Consider the following 22393-nt stretch of genomic DNA (forward strand, 5'->3'; position numbering starts at 1 on the left):
ACTAGGTAGAGTACGCATCCTAAGCCCTCACCCTTGTAAAGCCACCCCTTCATCTATAAAAGGGGATGCGCTTCCTCCCACAGAGGGAGAGACCGAACGACGCAAGACACACACACAGTCAAGCTGCTACCAAGCTCTTAGCCTCCTTTCGACCCTTCCATCAGAGACTTGGGACCTATCCCTCTCTCAATCATTTATATCCCCTACTATGAACCATTCACGGTGCTAATAACATGAGTAGCAACAAACTGGACGCAGGGATATTCAGCCCGAACCAGTATAAATCTTGTGTCCTTTAGCGCACCATCCGAGCCTAACGCGTATTACTATAAATTTACTTGTCGGTGCTTGTACAAAACACCGACAACAAGCATGTGAACACAAACATTGCCTCAGATCAATTTGTATCATCATCAACTATAACCTGGGAGCATAAGAGATATTACAAAATAATACAACATCAATGGTAAGAGGCAGTTCTTCCCACGTTTAACAATTTAAAAGATGAGCTCAGATAATAGAGGGAAAGCCACCCATGTATGAACAGACAGTGGTTAACATATTGGCCTCAGATAACAGTTCTTCATTGGTTGACCTTGAGCTTGGAGCATAAGAAACACAGAAGGCAACACATAGCAATGGTAACAAACAAACATGAAAACCAAATAGAATAAGACCAAAGTTCCAGTGCCTCACAAGCTCAAGGTCATCAGGTATTTGTAATCCAGTACACATGGTGGTTTAGTTATCATCATAGGCTTGACAAGAATAACAAAGCTGCAGTCACCTCATTCTGTCATGGAACTAGAAACAACATAGGACTTGATTGGTTGCCCGAAGCACTGCAAGGAGGCATTTTAGGGCATAGACCTCAGGCTCCTTTCCCCGATAGGCAACATACCAAGACATGGCATTTTGAGCATCACAGACAGTTGTAGCAACAAGCAAGAACGAACCACAGGAGCACCAGCAATAGAAAACACTACCCCATAGCCACAACAAAAAACATCGGTTTGTTCCTGAGCACCTTTGGTGGAGGATTGACAAAAACTTTATCATCTTCACAACCCATGAACTCTAAGTATGATGCTTCTGCCTCTTCTTTGTTAGGGAAGCTCTTGTAGCTGTTGTTTTTAAAACCAGTTACCTAGACATTGCATCTAGCCCAGGTTGCATATACCCTAGGAACTCTTCCATGGTACACAACATACCAAGCCATTTGCCCCTTAAAAACACATAAAGCAAGTATAAGATGTTGATAAGATGAGCGGTAGTTCAATCGATTTGCCTAAGATTTAATTGCCTTTTATTTGACCTTGAACTTGGAGCTTAAGAAATATAGACAACAGCAAACCTCAAACAGATAGTAGAAAACCAAGATCATGATAGTCATGAAACCATGTGAGGCATCCAGCCCAGCCATCAGATCATCAGAATTGTCCAGTTGTTGCTTGGGCATGGATGTCTCACATGGTTTGATTATAGCCATGAGAAGCAGAAGCAGAAGATAGAAGAAACAATGCTCAGATCAACACAGTTTGATCACACGGTTTGATGAAAGACATGAGAAAACATAAGAATAGCATAGGGCTCAGATCAACTAAGTGACAATCCATCATCCTTTGTTAATGTCTACACCACATAGATCAACAAAGCCTCACATCCATCACCATGGCTCCTATGCTATTCTAGACTAGGTGCAGCCTTGGTTAGGTGGCAAATGGTTCTTTGTAGCATCAGTTGAGGTAAGTGCTACACATCAAAATACTTCCTACAGCATAAGACAGTTAGCATGGCTATATGCAAAAGTGGAGAGGCCAGCTAGTATGCATCTAAGCAAAGTAGGTTGTGCTTAGGTAGGTCCTAAGCCATAGGATCCTATGAGCCTCTGTCATCTGAACAAAGCAAAGTACCTTAGCCTTGTTCTTCAGTAGGTAAACCAGGGCAAACATGAGTGCCTCTTGTGAGTACCCAGGGCAGTCCATAACATAGCCATAAAGATTCTGATGCACCTTATTATGATGTGGAGTCTTCAGGGCATCTCCTACAGACTCCACAGCCTTGATCATTCCATTCATGAGGTCTATTTCCTCTGGGGCAAGCTTCCTTCTCTTGCCACCCCTTTCATCCTGGCTCTTGGCATCAGAACCCTTAGAGCCTTCCATACCAAAAGGAGTACCCTTTCCAGAATTAGCCTCTATGCCACCTAAGTTAGTGTTGTCATCAACGGTATCAATATCACCTTGGCCAATGTCGGTTGGAGTACCCAGAGGCTCATTTGAGCCCATTGCATACCTGCCTGTTGCCTGGTTACCACCAAAGATGGCCTCCATCTGAACATAGTTCTCTATTGGTGTGTTCAAGAACTTAGCATCAGCAGGATGGTCCTAGTTAGTGAAACAGATGTAACTATTAGACATAGGGGAGCAAAAGAAAAGAAAAGGGATAGCTAAGGTGTTATCTAAATAGTTTCTAACCTTGGTGTGGCCAAGTAGGTGTTCATCATCAAGTACTATCATGTGCTGGTCCTCATCCCATAGAGCACCACTCAAATCCTTGAGCCTAACAACCTTAACCCACCTTTGCCTCCACTTTCTCAGGTGATTGTAAATCTACTGGGTGGTCACATTGACCTAGCAAACTCAGAGACCATGAGTGCAACCTACCTAACATGTACCTCCTTGAACCCTTTCTCAGTTTTGACCCCCTGCCCAACCAAATCATGGAACCTCCTAAGCATGAACCCAGACTAGACAGGACTCTAGTGCATAGGGCCATTGGGCTGAGGGGCTGCTTGGTTGCCATCATCAGCAGCAACTACCCCACCTTGTTCCACCACATTGTCCTCACCACCAATGTTAACAACCTGGTCAGGCATATTGTCCATTTCCTATCTACAACCACCATAACATTGAACAACCAGTACGTAAGGAAAACAAATTGCATGGTATGAAATACAAGTTCAATAGATCAAATAGGCAGAAAAGGAATAGGTATTACATCATTGCAAAGTGCCATAGGTCTCAGTTAAAATACAAGTTTCTCCAATTCTACTAAACAGTACACACACCATGCCACTACACCCTAGAATTCCCCCTGTTTTGCCACATCTGTGCAGCCCATGCTTCCCTCTGTTGTGCCCAGGTACCATTGTCAGGGACATGATCTGGTTGTGAGGCATTGTCATTGATGTTAGGTGTCCATGTGGATTCAGCAGGCACATGCTCATCCTGCCCATGCCTGAGGATCCAATTGTGAAGAATACAACAGGCAAGAACAAGCTTAACTTGGGTCTTGTATGGGTGGAAAGGTTTGTTGTCCAATATCCTGAATCTATTCTTTAGAGCCCCAAAAGCTCTCTCAACTGTTACTCTAAGAGACGAATGCCTTAGATTAAAAAGCTCTCTTTAATTTTGAGGTCGGTTTGAACCAAACTCCCTCAAATGGTACCTTGTGGCATGAAATGGTGGCAAAAAACCAGGCCTCACTGCATAGCCAGCATCGACAAGATAGAATTTGCCTAAAAATTAGCAGATAGAAATATGTTTTAGTAGTTTCATTTAGGAGTAAGCAAAATGTCAAAGGTTTTTTTTGGTTTGGATGATACCTGGTGGCACTCTAAGGCCATCATCTCTTTCAAGAGCATCAGACAAGATAAGAGCATCATGTGCAGATCCCTCCCAACCAACAAGCACATAGATGAATCTGAGGTCAAAGTCCACGGCTGCCAACACATTTTGTGTGATGGTGTGCTTCCTGCCTCTAAAGGCAGCTTGCATCTTCACAGGCACTCTAGCTAATACATGAGTACCATCAATTGCTCCTATGCAGTCCTAATTGAAAAAAAACATAAGTGCAAGTGAACATTGATACCAAACTAATATGCATGAGACCTATGTACGACAAGTTATGGATACCAACCTTGAAATAGGGGTACCACCTTCTGCTCCCAAGGATCCTAGGATGGACATTGGTAGCAGGAGGGACAATTAATTCATTCCTCAGCTCTCCTACCGCATATAACACCTTCTGGAAGAACCTACTAATTGTCTCTGTGGACCTTCTGAAAGTAAGATCAACCATCCGAAACCTCTCATTGTGACCAACAATATGCAAGAACATGGCTACTTGTTCTTCAACAGATGCATGTATGCTGTCAGTGACAAGCTCTCTACTACGAAAAAGGTCACAAAGTTGGAAAAAAATGGGCCCTCCTCATTCTAAGAAGGTTGACATAGTGCACATCATCAGATTTATAGATGTATCTAAGGTTGTTCATCCTCTGTTTGTCCCTCTCAGCCAAGGGACCATAGGGCTGAGCGTGAATCTTCAACTCTCCTCCTAAACCACATGAAAACCCAAGTAGCCACTGCAACAACCACAGCAGCGGCAGCCCTTCGCCTAGCTTCAAATGCCATGTCTACCAACAGGATGGAGGGCAACATTAGAAAGGGAGCATGCAACATGGGTGTGTACTGCTTAGCAAGCAAAAAATCAGACAAATTAAACTATGAAAGACGCGGCTACCACACCAAAGGGTGCTCCTCCAGCGTATACTGTTACACAATCCACATCATTGACCTCTAGGCACTTTGCTCAATTTGTACAACAAAATAGGCATCAGCATATACAAGATCTACACAAAACATGAGGTATAAACCAAATACGAAGCATCATGTATAGATCTGAGCTAGAAACAGGTAAATCAGGTATAGCATCGTACAGATCTGAGGATGTCAAACCAAGAACCCTGATTTCTTAGCATTTCAAGCAAAAACCACCAACAAATCAACAAAATCGACACTGAAGAAAGAGGAGGGGAAGAGCGCAGGTGGCATATATATCATCCAAGCGCCGGAGGGCCGAGAGAAATCCACCGGCGAGGGTCGCCTCGGTAGGGCTACCGAGGTCGAGGGGGAGCAAGACAGGAGTTCACACCGGAGCTATGGTGGAAGGAGAGGCGAAGAGTGAGGGCGGTAACCCTAGCCGAGACCCCCGCGCGCGCTTTATGGCCCGGATGGCCTTATCTCCCACGCTCGGCGCGAAGGTTCCCGCCAAGCACCGAGCGAGCCTGCATCGAGAGGGAAGTGGGGATCGAAAAGACGGCGCCGTCTGAGATGGACGATCGAATCTGCACGGGAGGAAGCAGGAGAAATATGTGAGTAGGGCAACCAAACACAGGCGAATGCACGAAAGGATGCGGGATGGGCCAAATGACGGTCCGGTTTGGGCAACCAATCACGCCCATATTCTTGGCCGGCTCCTGAATCTGTTTTTCGGTTCCACTTGTCAAACGTCTCTGACCTGCTCAGATCTTAAAAAGAAGCCCCAGAATTTCTACTGAGACAAGGAAGGAGAGAGAGTATCAGCTAAAATTTGTGGTTTCTTCCGGCTTCCTCTAGCGGTAGCGGGTTCCATCGCGGCCATGGGTCTCCTTTGCCCCCGGCGCGTCTGCGAGGGCGGCAGTGGTGCGTCTGCTGGACACCGGCGCCAGATCCGCTGGAACCAGGAGCAGGGCCCCGCCCGGGCAGCGCGAGGCGACGGTGCTGGTGAGGCGCGCAGCCGTGGAGGTTGTGGGGCACGTGGGCGGCGAGATGCGGGGGCAGGGCTAGGGCGATGCGTGCTGCTCGGGAAGCGCCAGGAGCTGTGGCCTCGACACGAGGAGGCGTGACGAAGCCGACGCAAGGGAAAGAGTTACATGGGAGCAACGACCTACGCGAGGCCTATCCGTGTGTAGGGTGATAAGGTAGAGATAAGATAGTGAGAAAAAGAATAAATAAAAAGAAATAAAAGGAGAGAAAAAAAGAAAAAAGGGTTCCTTTTCATCATAAGGAGAACCCGTTTTGTCAAACGGTCTAAAAAACAGATTCAACTCCTCATGTAAATCTGCTCCACAGGTGAAGCCACAACTAAAACTGTTTTGACTAGAGCCGGGGCTCTACCAAATGGGCCCATAGTTGCCAAGAGGGGGGAGATGCAATGCGCCCGATGATTGGCTGGGAACGGCGTGAGATCGATATCCGGTTTGTCTATACTGTTCTTGTGCTAAGCACATGCGAAGCGCTTGATTCCATATTTCCATTGGCACTCAACCTCTAACCACGGCATCGGAATCCGGAGTCCGGACCAACAACCTGTTCTTTTCGGCTGAATTGGCTTATAAGCCATGGCTAAAAGTACTGTTGGCTGGTTTGATGTGAGAGGAAAACACTGTTTAAGCTATGGATTATAAGCCAGATATGAACGAATAAGCCGAAACGAACAGGCTGCATGGTATGGACTCCGGGATCCCTTCAAATCAGCAACACCGTCAGAATATGGATATGCGTAAATGTCCGGCAGCAGGTTTTCAAGTCAAGAAGACTGTAGGAGTGCCAAGTGCGTGTGAATCTAGCAGCTGTGGCACAGAATATTAAAGTTAAGTCGACGAAACTCTTCAACCCACGTTTACTGCAAGTGCTGATGCAGTCATGCAGATGTAGATTTTACATACGAAATGCACTTGATGAGTTGGCGCGTGCTTAGTTCCAGAAAGTTGGAATTTCAGGCTACTGTAGCATTTTCGTTTTTATTTGGCAATTAGTGTTCAGACGTGAACTAATTAGGCTCAAAACGTTCGTCTCGTAATTTCTCACCAAACTGTGTAATTAGTTTTTTTTCGTCTACATTTAATGCTCCATACATGAGCCGTAAACATTCGATGTGACAGGTACTATAGCACTTTTTGGGATTTTGAGGTGGAACTAAAAACAGCCTTGCAAAGGCCCACGCGCTACGCTGAAATTTTGGCCGGCCAAACGGCTACGCCGACATCGAACAAGAGACGCCAGCATTTGAATCCACGAATGTTGGTTCCTACGGAGTACTTCCTAGTCCAACGACTAGCACCAAAAAATCTCTGACCCTTGTCCTACCGGCTATAGAGGGACAAAATGCATGCCTCGGGTCGATCGTTAAGGGGGGCTGTCAGCTGTCAGTCAGTCAGTGTGGCACATTATTTAACTCTAACCTAAATTAGATTCGACTGGTTTGGTGAACGTCTGGCACTCGACATCAACGGCTTGTTCGTTCGTTGTTTCAGTTAGGACTTATCAGTCAGTTAACAGTGTTTTTTCTCACAATAAATCAACACTAACTGGCTTTATCAGCTCAAAAACCAACCAACGAACAGGCTGCCAGAAACAAATATCTCATCTTTTTTGCCTGCAGCTAGCAGCTTGATACTAGAGGAAACAGGAAAGCAAAAACTCGCGCGGCAGTGGCCAACTGACCATTCTCCTACCACGTTCCACAGCACATGACGTGCATCGTGGACAAGATAACTGTCCAGCAGGCAGGACAGCCAAGTGAGATGTAAGAAGAGGAAACGACCACGCCGGCGCTGCCACGAACTGGAATTCCCTCTCTTCAGCAGGCTTGCAGACAAAGCACTCTCCATCCCCTTTCCTAAATTCCCTGCTTTCAGACATATACTGATCAATATAATAACCTGCTTTCAGACATATACTGATCAATATAATAACCTGCTTTCAAACATAGATAGATCAATGTAACTTTTATTGAGCATCCTAAATTCCCTGCTTTCAAACATATACTGATCAATATAACCTGCTTTCTGATCAATGTAACTTTTATTAATCCCCTACAGTTACTAGTGGTCCGTGTGGTCCCATCACATAAGTCAACTAACGCAAATGCTGAGCATCCTAAATCAACTGCCTTCAGGGTTTTTTTTTCTAAATGTCTGTTTCAAACAAAATAAATCTTATAAGCACATCATTAGTCCAGTCCTCAAACGCGAAGAACAGACAGGCCCCAGCCAAATGCATATACTAATTTGTTAAAATTGTAGCAATAGTAGCTACACTCCCTCACTCAAACGGTAGCATACCCTCGTCAGAAAAGAGTTTCAGAGACCAAAATAATCAACACAAAAGCTAAAGCATCCGAGGAGCATGATTTTACATAAGTTACATCTGAAGAGATAAGTACGAACGCAACAGGTACATATAAAGTTTACACAACAGGTTATATAGAAAGTTTACACGACGAAACACTTAGTAGAACTGGATATAGAAAGTTTACATGACGAACCACTTAGTAGAACTGGATATGTCTGTCCACACTACACATAGAATTTTAATAACTTTGCAGCAGGACACATTCCTACTACCTCAGTTAACACGGCCACCACGGAGGCGCAGGACGAGATGAAGAGTGGATTCCTTCTGGATGTTGTAATCTGCCAAGGTGCGCCCGTCCTCAAGCTGCTTCCCAGCAAAGATGAGCCTCTGCTGATCTGGAGGAATCCCTTCCTTGTCCTGGATCTTGGCCTTCACATTGTCAATGGTGTCAGAGCTCTCCACTTCCAACGTGATTGTCTTGCCAGTCAGCGTCTTGACAAAGATTTGCATGCCACCCCTAAGACGCAGGACAAGATGAAGAGTGGATTCCTTCTGGATGTTGTAGTCAGCCAAGGTGCGCCCATCCTCCAGCTGCTTCCCAGCAAAGATGAGCCGCTGCTGGTCCGGTGGGATGCCCTCCTTGTCCTGAATTTTCGCCTTGACATTGTCAATTGTGTTAGAGCTCTCCACCTCAAGTGTGATGGTCTTGCCAGTCAAGGTCTTGACGAAGATCTGCATCCCTCCTCTGAGACGCAGGACAAGATGAAGGGTGGATTCCTTCTGGATATTGTAATCAGCCAATGTGCGCCCATCCTCCAGCTGCTTCCCAGCAAAGATGAGCCTCTGTTGGTCAGGTGGGATGCCCTCCTTATCCTGGATCTTCGCCTTGACATTGTCAATTGTGTCAGAGCTCTCAACCTCAAGTGTGATAGTCTTCCCAGTAAGTGTCTTCACAAAGATCTGCATCCCTCCTCGGAGGCGTAAGACCAGATGCAGGGTAGACTCCTTCTGGATATTATAGTCAGCCAGGGTGCGGCCATCCTCGAGCTGCTTGCCAGCAAAGATGAGCCTCTGCTGGTCCGGCGGAATACCCTCCTTATCATGAATCTTGGCCTTGACATTGTCGATAGTGTCAAAACTCTCAACCTCCAGTGTGATTGTCTTGCCAGTTAATGTCTTGACAAAGATCTGCATGCCACCCCTCAGGCGCAAGACAAGGTGGAGGGTAGACTCCTTCTGGATGTTGTAGTCAGCCAGGGTGCGACCATCCTCTAGCTGCTTTCCAGCAAAGATGAGCCTCTGCTGATCCGGGGGAATGCCCTCCTTATCCTGAATCTTGGCCTTGACATTGTCGATGGTGTCAGAGCTCTCAACCTCCAGTGTAATTGTCTTGCCCGTAAGAGTTTTAACAAAGATCTGCATGCCACCCCTCAAGCGCAGGACAAGATGGAGGGTAGACTCCTTCTGAATATTGTAGTCAGCCAGGGTGCGGCCATCCTCTAGCTGTTTGCCAGCAAAGATGAGCCTCTGCTGGTCCGGGGGGATGCCCTCCTTGTCCTGGATCTTGGCTTTAACATTGTCGATGGTGTCTGAACTCTCAACCTCGAGAGTGATGGTCTTGCCGGTCAGGGTCTTAACAAAGATCTGCATCTGTTTCAATCAAACAGATAGAAAAATGTCAGAAAGCTTGCAAACATGTGTTTTAAGTGAAGATATGATTTGCAATTGAGCAAGTTGGAACAGATGTATGGCTGACTAATATGCTATTACAATATATTTTACAGGCTACCATAGCCACATGAATAATGAGAACTATAGACTTATATACATGCAAAAATATCATTAATACAGATGAACCGTTCTGCATCCCAGTGAGGGATTACAAAAAAAAAACGAACAGCAAGTCAGTGGAAGGATATGTAGGACCACGTAAAAAGGCCTAGATCATTTTCAAGTAGAATAATGGATTATTATGAATCTAGGCATGGATTAGTAATAGCAGTTTGTTATTGATATTATACAGCAGTGTATTGCACTGTAATAACTTAAACAAGCTTCATTTGCACATAATAAATTCATTCAGAAGTAAAATGATAGGATCGTATAAACCAATGCTGAATGAACAGAGCTACCAAATTGATGTTCCTAATCACTAGGAACTGCACCATGATCAAATAACTAGTCAATAATAGGATCGTAGAGGCAATGCTGAATGAACAGAGCTACCAAATTGCTGTTCCTAATCACTAGGAACTGCACCATGATCAAATAACTAGTCTCGCATTAAATAAAGCACCCATAGACTAGTCTCGCATTACTGTTATTCAGGAAAATAAAGCACCCATAGAACAAAGGAGCCATATCACACGGTCTATAGATATATTTTTGCCAGGACTGATCAGCAAAAATCAAATGTCAAAACAATGTGAATATAGCACTGGACAGAACATGTAGGAAACACCTACGGTAAGGAACAGATTTATTTGATTCTAAAATCACAACCTAACAGACCCCAGCCTCGACAAAGCAACCGCGTCAGATCGCGCGATTAAACCGCAAGCGCCGACGCCGCGACGCCGCATACAAGCCTAGATTACTCCAAGCATACACAAGGCGCAACGAAATCACAGATCGCGATCGATCAAATCACCCGAAACCCTAGATTCCAGGGCAGTGCAAACCGCATAAACATAATCCAATCGCATCGGAGTAACATCTAAATCAGACGTAGATCGAGGTAGTAAACATAATCCAATCGCATTGGAGTGGCATCTAAATCAGACGTAGATCGGAGTGGTGAACTGAGTTGATGATACCTTGCGCGGGCGGAATTGCTGTCGAGCGACTTGCCGGAGGCGTCCGAGGAAACCGCGAGACGGGAGACGAGGAGCAGATTTGGGGAGAACTTGGGTGATTGATTGGAAACTGGTCTGATGCGCTGAGCCTTGTAGGGTGGATCCGTGGATGGGAGGGTATTTATGTCGGGTGGGAGAAGCGGGCCTTGGAGTGCCTTGGTGGTTAAGGTTAGCCAGTTAGCCCAGCCTGCCCGGCGAGTTGGACTTGGACCACGAGTATCCTCCGCGTCGGTGGTCGCTCGTGGCTGGCTTCCGGAACTCACGAGGAGGATCCGGTCTCTTCCATCCCGGCCGGGCCGTCTTTCTAATGACAAGGCCCATATGGTGTGATCCTAAGCCCATACGGTGCTGTGAGGGCCCATGGAGACGGATGGTGTGCCCGGAATCCGGCCTATACCAGCCACGGTTCTGCGACGCGGGGCCCTGTTTCGAGCTTTCCCTCGGCCGTTGCCAGTTGGGCGTTGGCACTGTTGGCGCACAGGACTTCCGGCTCCACCACACCAATCACCTGTGTGTGTTCTGCAAAAAAAAAAAAAAAACTATGTGTGTGCCCCGATGTATCAGACTGCCACTGGCACGAGGTGTTGACTGTTGGATGCCGATGTGAATTTCCCGTATGTAGCTGTGGCGCCTCAATGCTTCCATTCTTTCACGTAAAAAATTGCTGTATTTTTTTACGAAAGAAGAATTATATTAGACAATAGCTGGGTATATCAATACGTTACAAGAACTCTGGATTACATAAATATCCAGAAACTGATTTTCATCTAAATTGTACCCACACTGTGAATAGCTCCAGATCTCAAAACCAAACCTATACGACGCTTTGAAGTATGGATGACCGGACAGACAAACACTCGGCAAAAGACCCGAGAACAGATGCCCAACGAATGACGGCCAACATCTATGTAGGCGGAGTTGAGAACTCCTTTCTGGTGTCTTCCTTCTTCTTCTCCTGGCTGCCACCGAAGAATGAGGAAGACTGATCTAAAAATTATTCTTCCTAGTCCTTCATCGTGGCCAGATCTAACCACGACAAAATGAAGAAGAGACCGGAGAAAATTATTTCATGGCAACGATATCATCTCCATCTTGATGTCGTCGTCCGGAAAAAAAAGGTCTCCATGTCGTCAAGCCGGTAAAGTTGCTGACACCGTAGTTGTCGCCCTCATCTTCACCGGAGCCGCCATGGAGAAAACAATTCCACCCTCCCCTATTAGCGTCGCCAGAGAGGAGAAGATAAATCCCTAATACCAACAAATTTGACATAGAGAGACCATAACCCTAAAAACTCGATCTATTAGAAAAACTTATAAAAACAATGGATCACCACTCCCTCTCGCCTCCGCGCGAGATACCGGAGGGGAAAGGAGGGGGACCAGCGGAGGTGGAAGACGTCGGCGCTGCTTTAGGTCAAAACGAGACCTGGAGTCCCCCGGGGGCAGGGTCCGGGTAGAAAGAAAAGTATGGTGTATTGTTTCGTCGATTCCCTAAACTAAATACCAGAAGCACTGTGGTTTCTGGCTTCTTATTAGGTTAACCACCTGGATTCAGGAACATTACGGCGCCTGCATGCATTGTTCGTGTCGTCGCCTAGCGCGCGGACGTCGTCGCTGATAGTATATGTCAGCAAATTGTGGCGTTCATGTACGAATGCGGCTGACGTGAGTCCAGACGGCCGGTCCCGTGCAAGATCCTCCTAATCGAAATGGAACTGTTGTGTTCTGGCGCAGACAGGACCTTTTCTAGCTCCCTAGTCCCTATGCGCGCCCGTGAAACCCAACAATTAGCGCACGCGCGGCTCTCGTTGACAAGGCAACAGTTTCACGTTTTCCATCGGTTCACGTACGCCAGGACGCAACAGGCGCGCGTCCCAGGACGACACGGCGCCTCTCACAGAGTCACAGGCCGAACAGCGCGCGCCTTCGGCCACTGCCCGCTGCATCTGCATCCGCCAGCCGGCGGATGGCGCCGAAACGGCCAAGGGAACAGGTGGCTGGTGTGGTGGGTGGCCGCTGCTGGCTGGCGGGTGAGCGTGACACCCCGAGCGCGAGCGCGAGCGCGCGGCGGCCTGTAGCTGTAGCGGCCTGTTTCCAAGCCACGGGAGCTTTGACGCGGCGCGCAGGCACGAGCATGTGTGCCTTGTTCTTGGGGTGCGGCGCACATGAAAAAAGGGGCCCGCCACTGCCCTGTCGTGTCGGGGCATTGCACGTTAGGGCGTCCTAAAGATTTCAAAATAGCTAGTCTATAAAGAATTTTATTACTCACGTAACTCTTCACTGCAGTGTTCTTTATTTGGCATTGAGGACGCCCTTAATCCTGTCGCGTGCGGCTTTGCGCGCGGCCATTATTCTTTATGGTTTGTGAATACCGCCTTGCCACTTTCGGTCCGGGCGGCGCTGTTGTGCGAGTACAATACTCTAACGCTAACGCTGCTGTGTGAGCTATAGTACTCTATGCTGCTGCTACTAGTACCAGTATTATTTTGTTATAGTCATTGACGCGTGCGTGATCCTTTTTTGTTGGTTGGCAGATACGCAACAGTAGCTCAGCTCCGAGATAAAGTACGTAGCAATATTATAATGGCACACTATCATTGGTTATGCACTTATATTAGGTTGATCACGTTAGCTATCGTCAGACTGGAGCCTGGAGAAGGAGCTAGCTACCGCCTTGGATGCCACAATGCCGCTGGAGGAGCACTGGCGCAGGACGCAACCGGACAAACGGCCAATAAGGAGAGGAGGACGTTGCGTTGCGTTCTTCTGTACAGCTGGTGCCTCGTTGGACACCATGCATGTAGGGGTACGCGCCACACTGGCGGTGGAGGTGGAAGCAGCGGGCACGGTGGGGGGCGCACACACACGCCTATCCGACGCCACGCCACAGGTCAGGACTGGACGACCGGTGGCCACGCGACACGGAACAAATAAATACACACGGTCAAACCATACCTGGACGGCTCCAGCCCAACTGTTCCGGCTAGCCTCACGTACGTCGCCCTCCCTGTGATAAATCTCTCACCAGGCGCGAGTAATGGCTCGTAAAACCACCCTCCGCAAAGCGTCCATCCCCATCCCACGTCCACAAACCAACCAAGCACGTCGTCATCCCAAAGTCTCCTAACATTAAACTCCAGCTGCAGCCATTTCGCCGCGCGCGAAAACAGATTAGTAATGCACTGCGTTGCTGTCTTTTGAGTGGCAAGAAACAGGACAAGGCAACGGGCAACCCCCCGGCGTCTAGGACCATGCATGATGATGCATGCATTGCCCCGTCACCAGCAAAGCTTAGCTGTTGCTTACTTATTAATCGCCCGTTACCTACCACGTTCCCGCTCCTTTTCCGTGCCAAGCCGGTGCACAGCACAGTGACAGAACTCCTCCTCGCTCAGTCGCTCCTGTAATGTTGTTGGCTGCTCCGTCCTGACTGTTATCTTTCCTTGCACATCCACATTCCACAGTAGTGGAGGCCTGGCCGCCTGGAGGGCTCCCGGGGCCACGGGGGGCCCACGCCGCACTAACCGAGTCCACGGTAGCATGGGCTGTGGGTGCGGCGGAAAAGGCGGCTCCCAACGTCCGCGCATGACGCAGCCGCGTCGCGTATCTATCCCCCTTGCCCCGGCTCCGGGCTCCGGCCAGTGTAGCATGACCGCGTATAAAGCAAGCCAAGATCGTTAGCCATCAGCCCAGGGCAAGAAACGCGTCGGGGTTTGGCTCCTGATCGAAAGCCGCCGCCCGACGGTGCACAAGCGAGGAAGTGGGGGAGAGAGAGAGGAGGAGGAGGAGGAGGAGGAGGAGGAGGAGGGCGAGGAGGAAACCGAGGCCGGAGGCTGAGGGCAGCGCAGAAGCTCTGCTGTACGGCCAGCCATGGCGGCGAAGGCGAGGGTCTCGCTGACGGGCTTGCTCGTCGCCGCGACGTGGGCGTGCTTATCTGTCGTAGCCGCCTCCGCCTTCGACGTGCCAACCGTGGCCTTCGAGGAGCGGTTCTCACCGCTGTTCGGTGACGGCAACCTTTTCCGCTCCTCAGACGACAGGAGCGTCCGCCTCCTGCTCGACCGCCGGTCAGGTACGTGGGGCATCATCTTCTTGCAGAGAGTTTTAATCCTTCCTGCACCTTTCTCTTCGTAGCTTGTGCGGAGGACGACATGAGTCTTCCACACTCTGTTTTCGCCGTTCATACTGTCTCTGATAAGCTACTGGCCTACTGCTCGTTCCGCACAGGTTCCGGGTTCGTCTCTTCGGACTACTACCTCCACGGCTTCTTCAGCGCGTCCATCAAGCTGCCCAAGGACTACACGGCCGGCGTCGTCGTCGCCTTCTACGTGAGTGTTCCTTCTCAATCGATGCTGCAACATTTGGATTCGATTCCATCTCGGAACATTCCTGCCCAAGGGGACCTTTTTTCTTTACTATAGTAGCGTATGTATCCCCGCCGCCGCTCTTTCGAACCGTTGGTTCGTGCTTGGTCACATGGCGTGTCAACACGGATTCAGCAACCGCCGGCGAGCCGTAGCAAGTTGCCGGTGCTACGCCCATGTCCTGCGCCGCAGAGCACGCTACAGGGCGTCCCACATGAGCTGCTTGGACTTTTCAGCCCAGCAGCCTGTTCGCTAAATCGTCAGAACAGTATTTTTCTCACATCAAATCAATTAGCAGTAATAATCCACTTCGACCCAGCCGAACAGACTGCAGAAAGGCTGCGCCGCCTGGGCCCGGGAATAAATGTTCCTCTTCGGTCATTCACGTCCCCCTGATGATTGATTAATTAAGCGCACCAAAAAATAGTTAATGCTACTGAATCGGTAGTCCTCTATGTTTGGTTAGGTTTTACTACTACTACTATTCACACGCCAGTGATTGCAGTGATTATTGCCATGTTTCCGGCTAAAAATATCGTTGACTAATTTGTCGTGGAAGAAAAATAGTGTTCGTTGTCTGAAAAAGGTACTACATGATGAAGTTTTGAATTGCCATGTCGACTTCCTTACGGCTGTACTCATAGGGCATCATCAGTGTATAATGCTTGTACCATCCTTTTTTGATGCTGCAGCTGTCTAATGGAGACCTGTACGAGAAGACGCACGACGAGCTGGACTTCGAGTTCCTGGGCAGCCGGTGGGGCGGGCAGTGGCGCGTGCAGACCAACGTCTACGGCAACGGCAGCACCAGCCACGGCCGGGAGGAGCGCTACCTCCTCCCCTTCGACCCCACCCTCGAGGCCCACAGCTACTCCGTCCTCTGGGCTCCAACCCACATCATGTACGTATCACATTCACCAGAAAACTTCCAGTACACACGTACACTACACACTCCCCCTACATTAATCGGTGGTGTTATTGACTGCGTCTTCAATTCATGCAGCTTCTACATCGACGACACGCCGATCCGGGAGGTGATCCGGCACCCGGACATGGGCGGCGACTTCCCGGCGAAGCCGATGGCGGTGTACGCCACCATCTGGGACGGCTCCGCGTGGGCCACGGACGGGGGCAAGTACAAGGTCAACTACAAGTACGCGCCGTTCGCGTCCGACTTCTCCGAGCTGGCCATCGTCGGCTCCCGCGCCGACCCGGTGCTCCGCGTCCCGCGCCGCCACGCTCACCAGGACCTCCTCGGGCTCATGACGGCCGACTACGCCGTCATGACGCCGCAGAAGCGCGCGGCCATGCGCGCCTTCAGGGCGCGGCAGATGACGTACACGGTGTGCTACGACGCCGTGCGGTACGCGGACGGGCCGTTCCCGGAGTGCGACAACTCGGACGAGGAGAGGGAGTCCTTCTCGGCCTGGGGCGACTCCAAGACCGTCGTCATGAGGCCACGCGCCCGCGGCCGCCGCCGGGGACGCAAGGCCTGCGCCGGCGCCAGGGGACGGGCTGACGTGTCAAGCAGCTGAGGTTTTACAACAACAACAACAAAAAAAGAGGCCCAGGGTCTGCTGCGAAAACTATTGGCACAATTGTTAGGGATGATCGGTTGGTCTGGTATTGTAGTAATTCGATTCGTTTTTTTTGTTGTTGTTGTTGATCCATATGCAGGTTGTAAAGCTAGGTGCAGGGACTAGCACTCTAGCAGGGATGAATGCGTTATGATTCTTTGATTCCTTGGGTGGCAGCTAATAAAATGCTTATTATTAGTATACTAGTACTTTACTACTTGCAATGCTAATAGCATAATCGAATCATTGACACTACAAGTAAACGTGATCGCAAGTTGCACGGAACCGAATATGTTTTTGGAGTAGTAATGCTAATATAATTGAATCATTGACACTACTAGTAAAATGTGACCGCGAGTTGCACGGAACCTAAAACGTTTTGGATGCGATTTGTTCCAACGGGACGGGTCACGAATTTAGGTCATATCTTATCTTAATACTCTTATAAAGTCAAACTCCACTGCCTATTCCTCTCAACATGCAAGCTATCTAATTAGGCAACCACTATCACACATAATTAAAAATTCACTAGCCCATACAATTGTAATGTCCACGTCAGCAAGTCCCATGCAATTGTAATGTCCACGTCAGCAAGTCACATATCTCAGCATGCAAGCTGTCCAACTAGGCAATGCACTATCACACACAATTAAAACCCACTAGCTCATACAATTGTAATGTCCACGTCAGCAAGACATATAAGTATTTTGTTTGTCCACGTCATCATGCCACGCAATCCACTAATCCGTAATTTCAGCAGCAACGCGCGGGGTATTATTCTAGTATTAAAGGACATAAGAGCAATTTGGAATTTGGAAAATAAAAAAAGCGAGATGAAAGCCCTTTGCTGTTTATAATATTAGAAATAGAATAGATATAGACAGTGATAGTGATAGTGGCAGTGATAGAGATACAGATAGATTTGGATTAGCACTAGGATCAGCCTGTTCGTTTGGCTGTGGCTTGTCGTAAACGATCGTAAATTTTCAGCCAGAACAGTATTTTTCTCTCACACAAATCAGCCAGCAGTACTTATTCACGAACCAGCAACGATACGAACCAGCCAACCGAACAGGCTATTATGTTTCTGTCTAACATGATTTTCAGCGGTGTGAATGATTAATCACGGGATTCGGTATTTGCGTTATGTTGGGGCGATCCAACAACAGACAGGAGCGTGACAACTGGCGGAATTGGTGTCTTGTGACCTGATCGGTTACGTTCTTTCAAATCACGCGTTCGGTCACGCAGACACGTACTCCTATTATGTCCCTCGCCCTTGTACCGGCCGCAGCTGTTGTGTTCATAGGACATAGGACTCGTTGTCTAGAGGGAGCGGATGATGGGTCGATCAAACACATGGCCTGGTTTTAGCGTTGTACTGCCATGTAACGCTAGCGTGCATAGTGCAAGCATGAGATGGTTGATTAATGGAATTTCGAATTCCTTAAAAAAAACGCTAGCGTGCATAGTACCAGCACTCACCACCACGATCGCCAGAAAACTAACTTGCTCCTGCGTCTTTTCTGCTCGTCTTCCGCATCTTTCTCCTCCTTTTTGTGCCGGCCATTAAGAGCTGCTGGTTGAATGTTTCCACCTAGGATAGGAGTTAGGATCCCTGGGTTTTCTCGCAAACAGTCATGTTACTATTCCGATTCGTGTAGAGTTACTGCAGCACAGTTAGTGCACGATCTCTATGCATGTATGTAGTGGCACTGATCATGATTTGACGAGGTAAACACATTTCATCAGAGAACATTTTACCTTACCGTCGTGGACATTGACTTGCATGCCTCCTACCCTCACAAATAGACCAAAGCCTGACGTGCTTATTATGGCCTGTATATCATCCGATTCCGATGTTTTTTTTTATCAGAGAAGGAAATGGAGAGAGATGAATCATAGCTCAAGTTTCAACAAGGCCTGATCCAGAATCTTGACGGACCTGACCGAGGCCCGATAGGAGATCCAGCCCAACTTAGGCCTTCCTAGCTCTCAGATCGCTCGATACATGCCTTTGGGCTGTTGGGCAGTTGGACAACTTACCAACGCGCCGGCGGAACAGGTAGCCGTGGTGGCGTTGGCACTTTGCCTACGGTCGGTCGCTTTCGCAGCGAATGGTCCTGAGATTCTGCGGTCGCCAATGCGAGCTTGTCCTCTGCTACATCACCTTTCCCTTTCCTGCAATCCTACTGCACACTTCGCTGTGGCACATTCGCTTCGCTTTTGCTCTGTGCAACTGCGAGATCTCCAACAGTCCCAAGCGTGACGTGTCCAATGCTTCGCGCTGCAGCGCAATCGTCCGAGCTCGTCAGGCCGCGCCCGATGCTTGCCGCAGCTGACGAACAGCGATAGGAACAGGACAGCGACGGCAGCAACAGGCGAGGCCGCGCAAGGCAGCTTTTCTGCATGGCGATCTCAATCAGCTCAAAGTGGAAAAAGGCGAGCCATCCCTCGCGGGCGTCGAGAGACAACATGACCAGGGAGAGTTATTGAGTTCTTTTCTCCTGTTATTTTTTTGAGGGAACTCTTTTCTCCTGTTATTGTGCCGAATTATTGGATACTTTCCGGCGTGGTAGTGTGGTAGCACATCCTATTTTTTTATGGATTATTTGTACATCCTGAGGTCCATGAAGACAAGACGAGTGTTAGGCGAGAGGGAGTCCAAACCAGCTCCTTATCCTCACGCCACAAACTTCTCATCAAAATAGCGTGCGAGACCAGATCGCTCAAGTGCCACCGTGCGGACCATTCCTCGTTTCCTACCTGTGTTTTCTCGCACGACGATGACCGGCAGGAACAGGAAGCTACTAGCTCGTTGCTGGTGTGCATGGACAGGAACATTGAAAAAGGCGGCATCACTCCACTCCGGGCAGGTCGGACATGGACGCGACCGGCTACCGGCCGCGCCCGGACGTCTGCCGCTAGCTCGTCGCCAGAACTTCTCGTGTCGTGTCCTCCCATGTGGCCTGTACCCTGCCTTTTACTGTTCAGCGCAACGACGAGTCGCCTCAGTCACGTGTGGAACGAAGCGATTATTCCCCAGCCAGAGTCAGCCGGGCTCACTCATCATCGGCCGATCCAGGAGATGACGAGCGATCCGGGCACTACGTGGACGGGTTCGGTTCGGTGCGGTGACAGCGGAGCCCGGAGCCGGCCGCGCCCGGTCGGTCAAAGCCGACGAACCTAACGAAACGGGCTAGCAAGCGACAAGCGCGCTGTCCGTCGGTGATTGGGTGGCGCGAGCGAGCGCCCAATGCAACCGATCACCGTTCCCTTTCTCCCTCCGCCTCGCCTGATTCCCCTTGCTAATTCCGGCATCCCGATTCGCTGCTCGTTTTGCGACCCGCGCGAGAGCGAGAACACGGAGAGCTAGAGCCAGGCCCGCCACGTCGCTGTCCGGCGGAGCGCGCAGAGAGCGACGGCACTTCGGAAACACCAGGCGATATCTGCGCGGCGGAGGCTTTTGCCCCGGAGCGGAGCTAACGGGGAACAGTGCTAGCAGGTGCAGCCACCTTGGGACTTTGGTTTTGGAAAGAACCATCTGCTCTTGCGAGCGACCAAACCTCACAGTCGTTAGTGGGATGAACTCACCATCACAATTATCTTTTGGTTAAATCAAGACGCAACTACTCTGACCAAGTTGTTTCAGGTATTCAGCTGTTCTGGTCGCCAGCCCCAGGTGCAAAGCACTGTTAGACTAGGGAGAGACTGTTCGGCAATCGGCAGCACGTTCGTTAGTTTTTTTTAACTGATAAACCTAGCTGATACTGGTTTATTATGAGAGAAAAACACTTTATCATAGCTAATAAATTCTGTCCAAAACCAACCAACGAAGGGGCCGTAAATATAACCTGGAATCCCGGTCAGTTCTTGCGTGCGGCTCTCCTGCAGGGTCTCTTGGCAAAGCATCGACAGCCGGTCCTACCTGAAACAGTCTTCCTATCTGCAGCGTTTTCGTACATGTGGATGAGGTGAGCCTAGGAGCTAACATCACGGATGATTAGAACATGTGCGTATATAGGGCAAGGTTAGATTGAACTCAAAGTCAATCGCCCTGTTAGTTTGGGTTTATTTGGCTAATAAGCCATGACTGAAAATGCTATTAGTTAATTTGGTGTGAGAGAAAAATACTATTTGTTGGTAGAAAAAGTACGACTTATAAATCAAACAAGTCCAAACGAACAGGGTGAATGAACTACGCCATTAACGTCAAAAGCTACCTTTTGGAGTATTAAGAGAGTGTTTGGTTCTCATGGACTAAAATCTGCACTTTAGTTGGACTAAACAGCCAAACATTTTGACTAAAAGTGGACTAAAATCTTTTAGTCCTTTAGTCCACAAAACTGAACTAAAATGGACTAAAATGTGTTGGGAACACCCATACCTCTCATTTATTATCCTCTTACCATTTTAGTCCATTTTAGTTTAAGAAACCAAACACCAATTTAGTCCACTTTTAGTTCATGGACTAAAGTGGACTAAAACTTTTAGTCCCTGCACTGGAGAACCAAACATGTTATTTGTGTTCTTGCCCCTACTTTGTTGTGAAATTATGATTTTGCCCTTGTTTTTCTAACTTTGTGATTTTGCCCTTAACTGTTCACAAGTCAACGCGATTTTGCCCCTGGTCAACGGTAAAAACAGGGGCAAATTCGCATTGACCAGGGGCAAAATCGCGTTGACTTGTGAACAGTTAAGGGCAAAATCACAAAGTTAGAAAAACGAGGACAAAATCACAATTGCATATCTATGTAAGGGGCAAGAACACCATTTTTCCTATAATTTTCTGCTCTATATGGCTGGGCTGGCCAATGCAACTTGACAGAGTAGGAGCTGGCCAAAAGTAAAGTGAAAGGAAAAACAACATATCAAGCGGGGTCGGGGCAGAGATGCCACTTTGCTCCCCCACTTCAATTATTTGCTTCCACGTCATCTCCCCTTATTCAAAGCATGGAATCTTTCCTTAGTGCCTGTTTAGTTTCGAAAAGATTTTCAAAAAGTGCTACAGTAGCTATCACATCGAATTTTGCGATATGTGCATAGAGCATTAAATGTAGGTGAAAAAAAAACTAATTGCACAGTTTGGTTAGAAATTACGAGACGAACGTTTTGAGTCTAATTAGTCCATGATTGAACACTAATTGCCAAATAAAAACGAAAGTGTTACCGTAGCCAAATTCCCAAAATTCACGAACTAAACACGCATTTACAGGGACAATCCCTACTCCAAGCAGCTGCTCTGTGGTGCGGTACTTTCCTCTAATCAAGGCCGCCGTGCTTTACAGCGGTGAGTTTGGTCAGGCCTTGTTTAGTTCCATGAATTTGGATTTTGGGTCTACTGTAGCATGTTCGTTTTTATTTGGCAAATAGTGTTCAAACATGGACTAATTAGGCTTAAAACGTTCGTCTCGCAATTTCCCACCAAACTGTGCAATTAGTTTTTCTTTTCGTCTACATTTAATGCTCCATGCAAAGGCCGCAAACATTCGATGTGACAGGTACTGTAGCAACTTTTTGGAAATTGGGGTGGAACTAAACCAGGCCTCAGTTTGCTGCCTGCCTCGAGCTTTACAGCGCAGGTGAATTTGGTCAGTTTGCTGCCTGCCTCGCTTGTGCCGTTGTGCAGCTGCCACGGTAATTCATCCAAACGAGCAGGAATCACGAATATTGTGTAAAAGGCAGGTATCACGAATT

At 48.4% G+C, this 22393-nt stretch overlaps 2 protein-coding genes across 2 annotated transcripts; one reads left to right on the top strand and one right to left on the bottom strand.

Annotated features, from left to right (window-relative positions):
* Positions 1-7985: 7985 nt before the first annotated feature.
* LOC136474609 (polyubiquitin-like) lies at positions 7986-10861 on the bottom strand. The gene is made up of 2 exons (XM_066472168.1): positions 10721-10861; positions 7986-9554 (listed from the first exon to the last, which is right to left on the bottom strand). Exon 2 carries the CDS (start codon positions 9552-9554, stop codon positions 8175-8177), a length of 1380 nt encoding a protein of 459 aa, XP_066328265.1. The 5' UTR covers positions 10721-10861; the 3' UTR covers positions 7986-8174.
* A 3618-nt stretch (positions 10862-14479) lies between these two features.
* Positions 14480-16859, top strand: LOC136474611 (probable xyloglucan endotransglucosylase/hydrolase protein 30). The gene is made up of 4 exons (XM_066472169.1): positions 14480-14827; positions 14983-15083; positions 15812-16020; positions 16123-16859. Exons 1-4 carry the CDS (start codon positions 14629-14631, stop codon positions 16652-16654), a joined length of 1041 nt encoding a protein of 346 aa, XP_066328266.1. The 5' UTR covers positions 14480-14628; the 3' UTR covers positions 16655-16859.
* Positions 16860-22393: the final 5534 nt, after the last annotated feature.

Source organism: Miscanthus floridulus, chromosome 8 (assembly GCF_019320115.1).
Source record: "Miscanthus floridulus cultivar M001 chromosome 8, ASM1932011v1, whole genome shotgun sequence".
NCBI lineage: Eukaryota > Viridiplantae > Streptophyta > Magnoliopsida > Poales > Poaceae > Miscanthus > Miscanthus floridulus.